Below are 16,496 nucleotides of genomic sequence, written 5' to 3'. Positions count from 1 at the left end.
ATAAATTACCCAATAATATAAACATTAAGAGCTTTAACAATAACAATAACAATAACAATAACAATAACAATAAAAATAACAATAGCAATAAAAATAACAATAGAAATAAAAATAACAATAGCATTAAAAATAACAATAACAATAACAATAACAATAACAATAACAATAACAATAACAATAATAGTAACAGTAATAGTAACAGTAACAATAACAGTAACAATAACAATAACAATAACAATAACAATAACAATAAAAATAACAATAACAATAACAATAACAATAACAATAACAATAACAATAACAATAACAACAACAACAACAACAACAACAACAACAACAACAACAACAACAACAATAATAATAATAATAAGCTAAATGGTTAATTACTTGAGTACGGATCATGGACTACTCACCTAATACACATGAGAGTCATAGTAAGGAGAAGAGTGAACAATACATGAGAATGTCATAAAAGTGTGAAGTGATTTCGGTTTGTTGATGACATAATTGGCAACAATCTAGATCATGGCATGTTTAAAGTAGATTGAATATTTGTCAACTTGGGATGCATAATCGATCTCTTTCTCCAACCACATCTTTGGTTCTCTCCCCATGCAACACATGTCATCGTTTACCTCTTTTCTTACCCATTAACCATAAATGTATTGTAAATCCGTTTATCTCAAAAAATGAGCGAAGATGTAGATTTAGATTCGAATCGTTTTGATGAAGAAGAGTTTAAAAGTCCAAACACCGAAATCTGCTTCGAAGCTTTGATTATTGCGACTACGCATAATCATGTACAAGAAGAAAAGATAATTATTAAAACTCTCCAAGCATTGGAGAAGTATACAATGGGTTATTTTCTGGAGGAAGCGACATCGTACAATCTATGGAAGCAATGTGTATCGTAGATGCTAGAGATAAGAAATTCTTGACACAACCAGAACTTCATATATGGTTGCTACGTTGAAAAGTTGATGTTGGGTTTTTGAATAAGTAATAACGAAAATTGTCATGACCATTAAGTAAACAAACCATTCCCACGTCTAAAAGACGAATGGCTATAAATCTTTATTTATTAAAATGCATTGAATTCCAAGTAGACCGATTGTAGTCATGTGAGATGCATTCTTGTGAACTATATTGAATATGAAACACAAGTGTTGGAGATTGACTGACTAGTTTCATGTGATGACAATTTATGAAAACAACATAATATAAAAATATAAGGAGTATGGAGTTTCACATCAAATGATCTATAGACTATAATAATTTTTAAATCTTAATTGTAAAATAGAAAGTAAAATAAGTAGGTGTAACTATACAAAAAGATTTCATGGTTGAGCTAATTAGAGATAGAGTGATACTCTAAAAAAGACGATGATATGAAAAATCGTCGTGATCAAGTAAGAATGACCATGTCATAACTAAATAAACCAACCATTCGCACTTGTAAAACCGAATTCCTATGTAACTCTGTCGATTAATATATATTATAAATATGAATGAAGTCAACCAAAATCCTTCTTAACGAGTTCTTGGCAAGTCACGTAAAAGAATTCATCTCCCTCACAGAGTAGAAAAAAACGCATCATGCAAGACGTTTGGTAGGTACTAGTCAAGCCTCGGTTCGTGCAGCAAATAGCCATGACGGAGCGCACGTTTGGAATAGATGGCGTGCTTTGCTTCCGGGAGAACACCAACACCATCACCATCTGGAAAAGCTCTCATTTGGGTAAGATTACTCAATACCCAGAATCGTCTGTATTGCCGTATAAAAGCGAAATGACAGTTTTCATGTGAAATTTGAAGAATTGAATTGTTTCGTGAACGAAAGTTGTAAAACTTTAGGTATTTGGTGCAACAAAGATTTCGAGGGTAACATTCACTCATGCCTTATTTATACTCACACTAGAGAGAATACAAGAAAAATATCACGAGTAAATGCGTGTAACTGTGTCAGTTGCGATGACCACATCCATCATTTTCCTGGTCCTGTGTGTGTCGCTGCAGTACTTTTGCATAACAACGTTGGCTTCTCAGGCAACCTGTGCGCCGCCTCCTGCAATTGAATGCAAAAGCAATGCATGCGACGTCTTCAATTACCAAGGCGTTTGGGACGACCGTGGGATTTGTAAAGCTCAGAATTCTGCATGGCCCACATCAGAAGCAGAGCTTGTGCAAGCTGTTGCGAATGCAGTGAAAAACAAGCAACGAATCAAAGTTGTGAGCAAGCTGTCTCACAGTGAGCCAAAACTGGTGTGCGTGGGAAGCGAAGGCCTCATCATATCCACCCAAAACTATGCCTCTGTAATTGAAGTGAATAAGACCGCCATGACAATTAGGGTTCAGGCAGGAGCGCTGATGAGCGACGTTCTGGAGGCGGCCGCCAAGGAAGGGTTGGCTCTGAACGCCATGATTTACTGGAGCGGCGTCTCCGCCGCCGGCGTTATCTCCACCGGCGCCCATGACAGCGGCCTCGTTGGAAAAGGCAGTGGCGTTTATGAGTATGTGGTTGCAATGAGATTAGTTGTTCCTGCTTCTCCCTCCCAAGGCTATGCAAAGGTGATCAGCTTGACAGAAGCAGACGAGGAATTGAATGCTGCCAGATTGTCTCTGGGCACTCTTGGAGCGATTTCCGAACTCACATTCGCTTTGCAGCCAATGTACAAGCGCTCCATTTCGACCGTGGTGAAGGATGACACCGATCTGGAATATGAAGCCGAGAGTTTCCTGAGAGCTCATGAATTTGCAGACATAAACTGGATTCCCTCACACGGGAAGGCGGTTTATATTCCCATTGATCGACACCCAGTCAATGTTCCAGGAGATGGCCTCAACTCTATAATTGGCAGCGCCAGCAGTGTAGTCGACATCGAAAGAAAAGCGGCAGATTGTGAGTACAAGTCAACAAATTGATGTGCCCATCTTCACCAAATAAATAACGATTATGATAATGATAAACAAATAGTTTTCTTATAAAAGTAGACACCGAATGCTTAGTTAAAGGATCAGGCCTTTGGGTTAACTTATTGTTTTTTTCCATCACTTTTTAAAGATTTAATGTTCTACCTTCTCATCACAAAGTTAAATAATATTCGTGTCTATTCATCTAATTATTTGATTCTATTGTGTAGATGAAGCAATCCAAGATAGGGCAGACGTTGAAGCTATATGCAGTGTACTCATAAACGAGACACTTGATCTTGCAATTAATGGTAGCGGCTTTCTCAATGATGGAAAACGCTTTACGGGGTACCCGGTAATAGGATTCAATCACCACATGCAAACGTCTGGTGGCTGCCAAGCAGGAAGATACTCTGTGGCTTGCACTCCCACATCAATTTTAGATAAAAATGAGACCGTCTGTTCCTGGGATCGACGAATATACGCTACCTTATACTTTGGTGTGGAACTAAGAGTGCCTGTATCTCGTTTGCCCCAAGTAATAAAGGATGTGAAGAGGATAAGGGATTTGAATCCTCAAAAATTGTGTGACATGTCAGGAATATTTATGCGCTCTATTAAGAAATCTGATGCGTATTTGGGACCTAAGGAGGATGTGGTGACATTAGACATGATGAATTATAGGTCAAGGGCGGTCGGTACACCCAAGTGGAATGAAGATGTCTATGAAGAGATTGAACAGATGATAATTGAGAAGCATGGTGGCGTGTTACATTGGGGCAAATCAGGGGGTTACCTGTTTCAAGGACTAGCTAAGAGGGCAACTAATTTAGAAAAGTTCATGGAGGTGAAGAAGAAATTTGATTCGTCCGGACTATTTTCTAATGAATGGACAGATGGTCTGTTTGGGATCAGGGGAGGAAGTTTAGAGATTTTCAGGGATGGGTGCGCATTGGACAAAGTTTGCAAGTGTAGAGAGGACAGTCATTGTGCTCCCCAAAAAGGGTACTTCTGCAAACCGGGAAAGGTTTGGAAGAAGGCACGTGTTTGCACAAAACTCAATTAACAGTTTATAGCTCCGCTCTGTGTGGAATCTTCTTTAGTTTTATTCAATGCAGTAAATAACAAATGTATCCTCAACAAATAAATGCATGTTGATTACATAACTTGCAACTTGATATTTTATACTATAAGGAGTACTTGATATATCATTTGGTTATATATTTTTATAGATTTATTTTAATATTTGTCATTCTAGCATTTCTTATGGTCTAGAATTTAAATAATCATTTTATTTTTTTTAATATTATATGGCTTTTCTTAAGTTAGAGATACGAGAATTTAATAAGAGATCCTATTAGATCGAAGTAATTTTTTTTCAAATTGTTGTAAAATTATAGGCTTTTAAATTATTAAGACTTTTGAAATTTGTGAAAGATAAATTGACTACATACTTTAATTAATCATTAAATATTTTATAATTGCTTGTCAAATGTTCTAATTGCAAATAGTAGCGATAGTTCCTATCACCTTCTTGCTACGATATGTGTTCTTGTACATGTGAAGCGTTCAAAATGCCTCCTTTTGGTATCTTTATTTATCACAATATTTAAGAACATTCTCCTTGTCCTTGGTCTCCATGGCAATTTTTAGTAGTCATCTCTTTTTCTTTTCCACTTCTATATCATTTTTCAAGTATTCACCTTGAATCTTTTCGTTCTCACACTAGTAATTTGATAATAAGAGGTGGTTTTTTTAATTTCCATCTCAATACAGTGGTCTTGTCCATATTCTTCATGAACACTTTGATTTCGTTCCAGCAATAAATCATTTTCATGTGATTGAACAACACTCCCATATACTTCATCAACGCCTCTCTATCTATCACATCTTTTCCAAGTTGTAGTGACCATGCATGGTACTTATCAACATATTTTTGGACTCTTTAACCTTGTATATTAATGCTTTTATTGTTCGTGTATTTGCTCCTTATATTGTTCAAGAATATCTATTTCTTCAACGATCTCTAAAATCCTGTAATCGGGATAACAATATTCTTAATTACATGTAAATGAAACAATTACCATACAAAGTTGTTACAAAGTGTGCACCCCTTGGTCTCTTTGTGATGTGCAACATAGCGCTCAGGTTTGTGAAATAGCTTAACCGCCTCCCATGGATTCATTAAGTCTTGCAGTTGTATTGGGCATTAATAGGTTGATCTTTTGGTGCAACAACAACTGTGTTTCTAACAAGTGGTATCAGAGCCCGAGTCATAGGCTCAAACCCCTCACTTGCGCTGGCGGGATTGTTACAAGGTGTGCGCCCTTGGTCTCTTTGTGATGCACAAGACACTGCTCGATTTTGTGACATGGCTTAATCACCTCTCGTGGATTTATCAAGTCTTGCAATTGTATTGGGCATTAATACATCGTTATTTCGGTACAACGACAACTGTGTTTCTAACAAAAGTGACTGCATTACCAAAAGGATTTAAATGTGTAGCAAAAGCCTTGTGATGTGATTTTACAATATGCAATATGTTTATTTGATTTCTCCATATTAACCTCATCATTAAAAGGTTGTATATCAATTTTTATCTCTTCCCTGAAAAGGACATTATTTCAACTTAAAAAATTCGCTTCATTCTCAAAATAAATTTTTTTGTTGTATTTCTATACTAAAATTCTACGGTATAATTTGGATCATACTCCCTACCATTATTACCTTCACTATATACCTAGAGATACGTGAGACATCCTCTTCCAACTCTTTAAAAACTTCCTATATAACATCCACATGTCTTTCATCTTTTTAAAAATCCATATTTAAGTCTTGTTTCACCCTTTAAGCTCTAACCAAATAAAAATATCATTTCCACTTTACCTTGTAGCATGAGTAAATTATAATCATCGGCAATCAACTAAAACTAGAAGAAAATTTATAATTCTATCTCACTCCAATTCCACTTGTTCCATAATATGAGTGACTAATTTTGTGATATATCAAAAACAAATGTCTTACTTCTAGCACTTTATAAACACATAAAGAACACACTCAATATAATTCACGCTTGAGGTTTCGATCACATAAAAAGAACATAACGATTGCACAAGACACATAGACATTCTTGACAAGACTTTTGTTGGGAGTATAGGTAGATCTTTATCAAGCTGCCAATAAACAAAAGACCAAATTCGGAAATATCTAAAGAAGATCTCCAATAATATTGCAAAAAGACCAAATTTGGAAATATCTAAAGAAGAACTAGTAAATGCAACTCAAAAGCTGAATAATTGCAACACTCCTGGAGCAGCTGGCCTCCTAATAGAGTTCTATAAAAAGAATTTGGATATGAGAGTTGATAATTTGGTACAAGTCTATTTTGAAGCCATAAACAAAGGCTACATAGGTTATATCAATAAAGGTATTATCAAGCTACACCCTAAGGAGTGGGTAAGACTATAATAAAAAATTGGAGACCTATTACTCTCCTCGATGTCTCATATAAGATCCCAGCAAAATATTGGCCCTTAGAATTGTGGATATATTCTGCAAATTTATTAGCTCTACCTAATCAGGATTTAAAGGGTAGATGCATTTTAGGTAATATCATTAGTAGTTGGGAGGCCATAGAATGGGTTGTGACTTCTAATAAAAACACAAAAAATATTTTGCTGCACTTCTCAAAGGCAAATGATAGAGTGGAGTGGTCATTTTTCATGATGACAATTGAAGCATTTGGTTTCCCAAGTGGTATTTTCCAGATCTTGAGAACTCTTTTCAATGATGGTGTAGCTCAAGTAGATGATAATGGATACCTATGTTATAGGGTTGTCCTCTTATGTCAAGATTATGTTGAATTTACTTATATCTTTTTGTAGAATAAGATGTTTATTATAGATAACGTTCAACATGTGTGTATAATATTGATGTTTGTTGAGAAATATTGCATGAAATGAGTTTTGAGATTTTTATTACAAATGTTGTCCATGTTTTCATAGACCAATAGACTGTTTGTATAATATAGTAAATGATAAAAATGTATAGCTATCATTTGTATCAATTGGGAGATTAAATATAAATGTTAATTATAGTCATAAGAAAAATATAACAGCCTTCTCATAGAATTTTTCAAAATAGATACATGTTAGGCTGCAATAATGAGGTGGGTGGAAAGCAACAAATTTTGACATATGCAAGTACATGTGTATGTTGGATGCATGCAATATAAGAATCATTGTCATGAAAATAGATAGTTATCGAATCAAGGTAAACGTTTTCTAGTAGTATCTTGCATTAATTTAAACGAGCTCTGATCTACACACTATTTGTAACCTTTAGTTATCTAGTGTGTGATTCTCACACTTAGTTTGTAAATGAACGTATGATACAAGCAGTGAAATATTTTTTATATACATGAGAAATGTGTGGGTTACTTTATTAAAATTTTATATTCTCTATGCTTCTTAATCTATTGAATTGCCATTAATTTTCTGTTTGATGTTAGATTATAATTTAGTATTAGAGGTGGTTTTCGAATGTGGCCACTTTATTAAAATTTTATATCGTCTATTTTTCTCAATCTATTGGTATTAGGTATCCATCTTAAGCAAATAAAGGATTGTAAGGGAAAGTTACATATAGCATACAACAACATGAAAATGTTAACAATCAATAAGTTATTACTGTAGTTATGGGCATGTTGAAATGTGGTTTTATATGACATTAATTATTTGATATCTAAGTATTTAAGAATTTTGATTATTAGAAATTAAGAACTATGTTTGAAATGGACTTTCTAGTGCCATATAGATGTGCAATAAATAGATAAATAATGACACACACTGGAATTTTATTAAAAGATATATGCAATCATTTTGGGGGGATAACGGTGGCATACCTTTACTAAAAATGTGAGATAACTATTCAATTAGAATTACTTACACTACTCTTGGAATGTCAAGTGTATGAGTGGAAGGGAGCCTAATCATAACATTCAGAATCAGGAGAAATTTGATTATGCGTATGCATTGCTTATAGGATGGGATATGAGAATATGTACAATATTTAAATATTTTGTTGAATGTACATATATTTTATTATAACAAGGATTATTATTAAAATATTTAATATGCATTTGTAATAGTCCATGTGTGCAATTTAATGGTTCTGAGACATGCTACATTAAAAAAAATTATAGAATTAGGTTACTAATGGCATGTATTCTGTTTACGTATCAATACGTCAATCGTGCGACATAATCAAGTGACCTTATGAACAAAACAAGAAAGTTGAGATAGTAGTTAAGCATAGATATAGTTTGTATGTGCTATGTTGTAGGAAAGATGTAATGGCATTCCCATGAAATAGTTTAATACAAAAATAGTTCTAGTAATAATTATGTTTGATACTTGATTGGATAGTACATGATACAATAATAGTTCTAAAGCATTCAATTAAAATTTTCTATGAACATAACTAGAAAGCTGGAGGGGAAAATTTTACATAAATAATAAATTATCCATCCTTCCTATTTCGTTTAGTCACTCCTGATTTGACATGCTCCGTACAGGTTTGGTTCACTTAGGTTATAGACTATTTTAATATTGTAAATAATATGTTGTTCATATAAGTAAGCTCATGTTGTTTCAACTATGTCACTATGATGTACTATTGACCATGAGTGAGTAGATAGGATGATTTCAATAGGAGAACCTTTCATTCTCAATAAAATAAAAATCAAAGCCACTAAAAGGGGGTATTAGGGAGTTGTGATGAACTTGGTACTTTTGTGGGTTTCCAAAAAAAATGATGATATGAAATTGAAAGGGTGGAAGCAAGCTTCATATGGTATTTTATCATCTAGTTTAAATTTCAAGCTTCCTTTAGCAAAATCCTAGTGTCTCTTTTATTTCCACTTTCAAAAGTAAGCAACAAGGAGATTTTAGATGTCTACCAAGCAGAAGGGGAGATACTAGGTTTTTGGAGTAGGACACTTTGATGGTTTGTGGGATATGGATTTACACCTACCATTACATTGGGGGATTCCTCCTTCACACACGAGACTTTTGGAATTCCATGAGGCCACATTAATTTCTAAATATAAGGGCTCATTTAATGGCATAGAGCTAAGAAATAATCTATTCTTTTGCAAGGGGTGTTCAATCCACATCTTTGGAAAGGGTGGCTAACTACTAGAAACACCCATTCTCAGTTCCACTATATTTTACCCTACTTCTCTAACTCGATGTTTATAGTATTCTACAAGTTTTTTTCTTTCAAACTTATGTAATGATGTCCCTTAGGAACAATACGAAGGCAATGACGTGCTTGCTATGTAGAAACGGATTACATCTGTAATGCAAAATTATATTTGAAAATTGTGGTATGATTCAGGAAGTAAAAAAAATATTGCTCGTTCGTTACTAAAGATAACTTTCACGAGTCTCTAACTTTGGAGTGATTCATAGTTGATATGGCTACCTTTTCTCTACCCACTAGAAAGATAGAGTCATTTCTTTCTTGTTTCTCACTTACCATTTTCAAGTTTCTGAGCGTGAGATTTAGATTTCGGTAAATATACTAAATTTAATCGTTCGTGTCTTCCTACTTTCTGTAGATGTGCAGATTTAAATATCTCAGCATCATGAGTAGGCCCACTGGTCAGGATTCCAGTGTTCCATCTTGCACACATCACTATCTATTGTGTATAGGAAAGTTGAACTTGCTCTTCATTATCTTCTTGATGTAAAGCTATTCATGGTGTCAAGGGAGATTTGTATCAATCTAATTTATCTTCATAGTATAGCTATTTTAGGGTCATATATAGTTAGATTGAATGAGTAATTATTTGTGTTGGAGGTTGGTGTTAGTTCAATCATGGGAAAGCCTAAAGGAACGTGTGTTAGAATAGACAATACATACATTTCTTATAGGTGTGTTGCGAAATCAACAATGAGAAGATAATTATAGGAAACTTTACGCAAGGATAAGTTCAAATTTCTTAGGAGATAAAAGATTATGGTCAGTAGAAAGTGGGGCCTTCTCTATTAAATCAAAGAAAGGTTCAATCTTATATGTTGTCTCGTTGTGTGTTGTTCCGCAAGAAACTAATTATTTAAAATTCTAGCCCATACCTAACTCCGTGTTTAGTTACTCCATGCCTATATTGTTTTACCTATTTCAAGTATTCTCACTAATGTTGTGATCTATGCACTTGTGATTTCAATGTGATTGATAAACTTCTCGCTACTATACTTCACAACAAATTTGAAAGACTAATATCTATCACCTTATGAGAAAGAGTAGGTAGGGTTAAGTTCATGGAGGGTGATGATGGAAATGGTGAAGTGGATGATCCAAATGATGAGGGAGGTTGTTTGATTGCCTCGATGGTCTTGATTAGAGGCTCTCCTAGGTACCATTCTTTTCTGGCGGTCGTTTTATCCCATGTTTTTTCTTCTGGCACCACTAATGCTGCAGGGGCCCCTGTGTTTGCGGTTCTTTTTTAGCATGTTAATTTATTTTTGTTGTGCATTCGGATTTGGTTGCCCCTGATCAACAGTGCATTTGGCATGGTTCTGCCCTTTTAGGTATGGCAAAGATTGTGGCTTTTCTCATGGGGGGCTCATTTTTGTGCCCTTTCCCTAAGTTGAGTTTTCTTTGTTTTGTGTACCATTTCTTCCATTGTTAGTGGTGGACATGGCTTTCTTGGCTCATTTTTGGGTTGTCCTATCCACCTTTAGGGCTTTGTTTTGGAGGTGACACTCGGTTTTGGCAAGGTCGGTTGTGATGGAAGGGGCTTCTTGGAGGAGGGGGTTTTCTATATTCCCCTTTGGCTTCTAGCAGGAGTTTTTTTTTCCATTGTATGGTTTTTTGCCTCGGTGGGTGAGTGCTTTCTCTCCCTCTTTTCTAGACTCTCGGTATTGTGTGTTGGCTCGATCATTGTTAGTTAGTTTTAAAGGACATGTTCTTGTAGTTTTCTTTTGGTTGGGGTTGTTTTTTGTTTTTATTTTTTTGGCTCTCCTAAAGATCCCAACTAAATATCTGCCCCTAGACCTATGGGTACATTTCCATTATTTATTAGATCTATCTAAACAAGATTTATTACGGTTAGATACATTTTAGATAATTTGATTACCAATTGGGAGGCCATGGAATGGTCTAGAAATTCTAATCAAAACATTAAATATCTATTGCCAGACTTCTTGAAGGCATATGATAGAGTGGAGTGGTCATTTCTAATTATGAAAATTGAATAATTTGGTTTCCCAAGTGGTACAATTCAAAAGTTTTGAACTCTTTTGAATTATGTGGTAGCTCAAGTAGATGATAATGGATCCTTGTCTTGTCTATTTTCTCTGTAAATGTAAATTACATAGCATTGTCATCATGCTCCAGTCTTGTTTTTGATAACCTTAGATCTATAATCTTTTACAATCCTAGGCACTCTACCTTGTCTCCTAAACCTAGAGTCTTGGGTGTCTCTTCCAAATGGAGAAGACCTCTTTAATTTTTAATTTGTTGATGATAGCATCATGTTTTCTAATCTTGAAGAAAAAAATTACTAAATCTATTTTGTGAAGCATCAGAAGCTGAAATCTCCAAGAAAAAAAAAGCGTAATGCTTAGTTAGAATAGCAACCCCCCAATATGGTTCACTAAATTATAGCTCCAATAGGGTGTACCTAACGAATTGGTTAGATACTTGGGTATTCCTTTCATATTCGACCCCTATATAAAAGAGATGTGGGAAGGGATTAAGAGAAAAATATATTTAAAAAATGTGTCAATTGAATAAACAATACCTATCTTTAGTAGGCAGGTTTCGGGTCTGCCAAAAACTTATCATCCTAAAACCTATATTATTCCTTTGTGTATCAATTTAGTAGTTTCCAGATAAATGAAATTCAAAAAATTATCAGACAATTTCTTTGGTTAGATAGGAGAGGTAATAAGGAAAAACATGTTGTTAAATTGAAATGGTGTTGCTTAGATAAATCGGAAGGAAGTCTAGGATCCAGGGATATAAATTGGAAGGCGGTATAGGATTGAGAGACATAAATGACATTATTTTTAGAAAAAAATTAGCATTTCATTTTGGATCCAAAGTGTTCAAAAGCATATGGAAAGAATGAGAGATATTATTATGATGTTAAGGATTCTAATAAATGTTAATTGAACTGTAAGAGATCAACCCGATGGAACCTTATGAATAAAGACCAGACTCTGGCCTTATTGTAAGGTTGCTCGACTAAATAATGGCATCTAAAAAGGTACCAAATGCTTTAATGATATCCTATGTAACAACCACCTTAATTCTTCGAATGACTTGAGTGATGAATTTTAATCTCCCTTGAACACATTGGAGGACTTATTCTATTATTAAAGAGATGCGCAGAATCATGTTCTTTTCCTAGTTTGCAAATTCCATGATAATTCTTTTCTTGAGGGTCTCACCTTGACTGAAGGAACTAAATCACCAAACTTGAAGTCTAGAAACATTAAGAAATCTTTAAATTCATCCCACGACCTCACCAATCATTTAAATAAATGTTGGAATCTTGATCTTTCAAGGAATCATTAGCAAAATGTACTTTTAAAACGTTATTGAATAATGTTTTAGAGACTAAATTTACTCGTTTTAAATGGTTATTCATTTTCTAAAAGATCCCATTTGCTATTGCTTCCTCCATGCTGAATTTATGTTCTAAATTTGTAAACATTCTGAGAGAATTAGACATGTCTTCTTTAATTGTTTGTTTGTTTGTTTTGTTTTGTTTTTTGTAAAAGAGATTTGGAATATGTTCTTTACTAATCTGGTGGGATGGAGGGGATAAGGGTAAAGTCATTTAGCAAGATATTCCCTTTGGTTCTGTGGGAGGTTTAAGTCATTCATATATATATTTTTTGGCTTAGTTTAACTGCCAATATTTTATAGTAAATTTAGAAGGCTAGATATGAGGAAACTTTCTAGGGTAGTAGGAGAACACTTACCGAGTCTCAGAGAAGACTCATGTTTTACGATATTTTTAGGCATACAGTAATCATAATGGAGCTTTAAAAAGATACAATTTTGAACTACTAAAATAAATAACAATGGATGTTACAGTCAGAGGTCAAATGTGGAAGGTAGTGACCCTTAAATAAAGATGATAGAATTCTATATATATGAAAACTCACCTTAAATTCTAAGATAAATATAATAAGTACCTGCCAAGATAATTGAGAAGGATCCTAATCGGCGAAAAGGTCGGAGGTTCTATTTAAGCCAAGGAGAAAACCTTACTATAGATTTAATTTGATCCAATGGAGATATCCCTGAGGTTGTTCCACCTTGGAATTATAAATATACTAGAAGTGAAAGCAGAAATTTTTGGGCAGTTGGTGTCTAGATATTTGACGATAGTTAACTTCTTATATCGTGTATCTATGAGTGGTTCTATAAATGGAATTTTAGCATATATGCAACAATTTTTTTATGTGTACTATGAGTCAAAGGATACAAATTTATATATCGGGTACAATGATTTTCGGTGAGGCCTTGCATGGTCTTCTTGTGAACTGGTCATGAGATACTCACTCCTTTAGTTTAGTAGAAAATTGGTGTAACCACCTTCATTAAGTCCTTGCAATGAAAACATTGGCCTATTTTAAAAACAAACCAAAAATTTCCCTTTTTTGACAGATTTTTATAGAATTCGAAATCTACCACATTTTTGGTAATTTTCAACTGTATCCAGAAAATCATCTAAACTTTGAAATATCTAAAGAACATGATTTTGACATAAATTGCCAACTTTCTAAACTAATAAAAACCACGAGTTTGAAAATAACTAAAAAATCAACTTTCTAAAATATGGGAAAAACCAGAAAATAGTCTTTTTGAATCCCCGGATGAAAGAATTGGGCCTTGAAAATTTGATCGAGTCGAATTCCATCTGAACTAGGTTCGGTCGGCAATCCAAAAAAATCCTCATGATGCATCTCCGTATAAAATTTTAGGCCAATCGGACAACCGAGTCAAAAATTATGACCCTGCAGAGTCCCTACATCATTCTTGGAGGTGTTTGTCCTGATTTTCAAATGTTATCGTGCAATTGATCTAAAATTTTGAAACATTTCCAGAATGAATCTCAAAAAAGTTCAGTAATATGAAATGTAACACTCCGAGTCTAGTTTACAAATATGTAATTTATTTTAATACCGTGGTGAAATAAATTAATTTTCAAAAGGGGTTTATAAAAGCCGCCATTTAAAAATGCCTATTTTAGAACAATACCATGCACATGTACAACCACCATATTTTGACCCAAGTAGAAAGAAAAATTAACCCTCTTTGGGAAAAAGTGTGTAGCACACTGAAGATTGATGAGGATTTTTTTCAATTCTTTTCTGAATTTTTTTTTTATATTAATTTTTAATTGGCCCTAATTGTTGTTCTAAAATCTCCTTGTGTACTATGACCACCATAATTAGACCTAAACTTATCATTTTTTTGAAATATATTTTTCTAATTCTACAAATAATCTTTTGTAGATTGATGTCATATAATTTCTTTTGAGTGCAGAATGATGATATCCCTTCACTAAAAAATAAGATCATGTTAATTGATTAATTTTTGCAATCTTTTTGTTCCTAGAAATTTAACCGTGTTAGAAGAAAGGGAATATAACCATTATATGAAAAGATAGAGGAGAGACAGTCATGAATATGCAAGCCTTTGTGAGGTAGAAAATTAAGTTATCGTGTTATGGAGATTACGTTGAATGTAGAGATATTCAACACGTGTATAACATTGACGGTTGTTGAAAAATCTTGCATGAAATAAGATTGAAAGTTGTTTTACAAACATTGTCCATGGTTTTATAGGCCAATAGAATGGTTGCATTATAATTTAAATCTTTTCTTACCCATTAACCATAGATGTATTGCAAATCCATTTATCTCAAAAACGAGCGAAGATGTAGATTTAGATTTGAATCGTTCTGATGAAGAAGACTTTAAAAGTCCAAACACTGAAATCTGGTTTGAATCTTTGATTATTGTGGCTACGCATAAGCATGTACAAGAAGAAAATATAATTATTAAAACTCTCAAAGTATTGGAGAAGGCCGATACAATAGGTTATTTTCGGAGGAAGCGGCATCGTACAATCTATGGAAGCAATTTGAATCGTAGATGCTAGAGATAAGAAATTATTGACGCCACCAGAATGTCGTACCACAATAATTGATCTCCTAATTGTGAAACAAACAACAAAGTACTTGATCTCTTCTTCTAGCATGCTTCTTTCTAATTGTTTTACTATTTCGTTCTTTTTCTTGTATCATATATTGTATTTTTAATTGTCTCTTGATTCCATTCCTTGCACAAAATTAATTAAATTCTTCCAAACAAAATTGGCCGCCTCTATATATTCTTTAACACTTATATATCTTGCACTTATTTTTCTCCCATAGATTTTACACATTTTGAATGCTCTATTAGAAACACTATTGTTCTTCAAAAATAAACCCATGCATCTAATAAAGTCATCAACAAGGATAAACATGCAATTCTTTATACCTTTGTTTACCTTGGGCATATAATAACACAAATATGAATGAATAAGCTTCAATAGATTATTTTCTCTCCATGCATTTCTAAGAAACATGTCCATATAGTGCTTTTCCAAGTACACAACTCTTGCACACTTCCTTTCCTTTTGCTTGAATTTTAATAAACCATGTACAATATATTTCCTAGACATGTAAGATCCCTAAAAAATAAAATGTATATACCTTTGGTGCCACAACCAACTTGCATGCTCAATAGCAGCATAAAAAACATTTGATTCACTAACTTTGATTATCGAAGGTAACATTTAGTTATTTGTCATATCTACAATAGCTAACAATGTTTCCCCCTTGTCTCTATCGCTAATAATATAAAATTTATCCTCAAATGCTAATTTGTGTCCTTTTTCAACAAGATGGTTAACAATCACTAAATTATTCCTTAATTTTTTCTAGTGGTATACATGAATAATTTATATTTTCCATGTCTAGTGTCTATATCTAGTTTTCCTTTAATATAAATATTAAGAGATTTCATAAATTACCCAATAATATAAACATTAAGAGCTTTAACAATAACAATAACAATAACAATAACAATAAAAATAACAATAGAAATAAAAATAACAATAGCATTAAAAATAACAATAACAATAACAATAACAATAACAATAACAATAACAATAACAGTAACAGTAACAGTAACAGTAACAGTAACAGTAAGAGTAACAGTAACAATAACAGTAACAATAACAACAACAACAACAACAACAACAACAACAACAACAACAACAACAACAACAACAACAACAACAACAACAACAACAACAACAACAACAACAACAACAATAATAATAATAAGTTAAATGGTTAATTACTTGAGTACGGATCATGGACTACTCGCCTAATACACATGAGAGTCATAGTAAGGAGAAGAGTGAACAATACATGAGAATGTCATAAAAGTGTGAAGTGATTTCGGTTTGTTGATGAAATAATTGGCAACAATCTAGATCATGGCATGTTT

At 33.5% G+C, this 16,496-nt stretch overlaps 1 protein-coding gene across 1 annotated transcript; it reads left to right on the top strand.

The window, feature by feature from the left end:
- The first annotated feature begins 1,947 nt into the window (after positions 1 to 1,947).
- On the top strand, positions 1,948 to 3,976 carry LOC131058908 (probable L-gulonolactone oxidase 4). Its single transcript, XM_057992453.2, has 2 exons — positions 1,948 to 2,899; positions 3,141 to 3,976. The coding sequence occupies exons 1-2, from the start codon at positions 1,948 to 1,950 to the stop codon at positions 3,974 to 3,976; spliced, it is 1,788 nt and encodes a 595-aa protein (XP_057848436.2).
- Positions 3,977 to 16,496: the final 12,520 nt, after the last annotated feature.

This window comes from Cryptomeria japonica, chromosome 5, assembly GCF_030272615.1.
Source record: "Cryptomeria japonica chromosome 5, Sugi_1.0, whole genome shotgun sequence".
In the NCBI taxonomy this organism is placed as follows: Eukaryota; Viridiplantae; Streptophyta; class Pinopsida; order Cupressales; family Cupressaceae; genus Cryptomeria; species Cryptomeria japonica.
The sequence above is the reverse complement of the archived record's forward strand: the minus strand, read 5'-3'. Positions and strand labels throughout refer to the sequence as shown.

Coding starts and splice junctions, on each gene's coding strand:
- LOC131058908 (XM_057992453.2), top strand. CDS start 1,948: ATGCGTGTAACTGTGTCAGTTGCGATGACCACATCCATCATTTTCCTG. Junction 2,900..3,140: donor CGAAAGAAAAGCGGCAGATT/GTGAGTACAAGT, acceptor TCTATTGTGTAG/ATGAAGCAATCCAAGATAGG.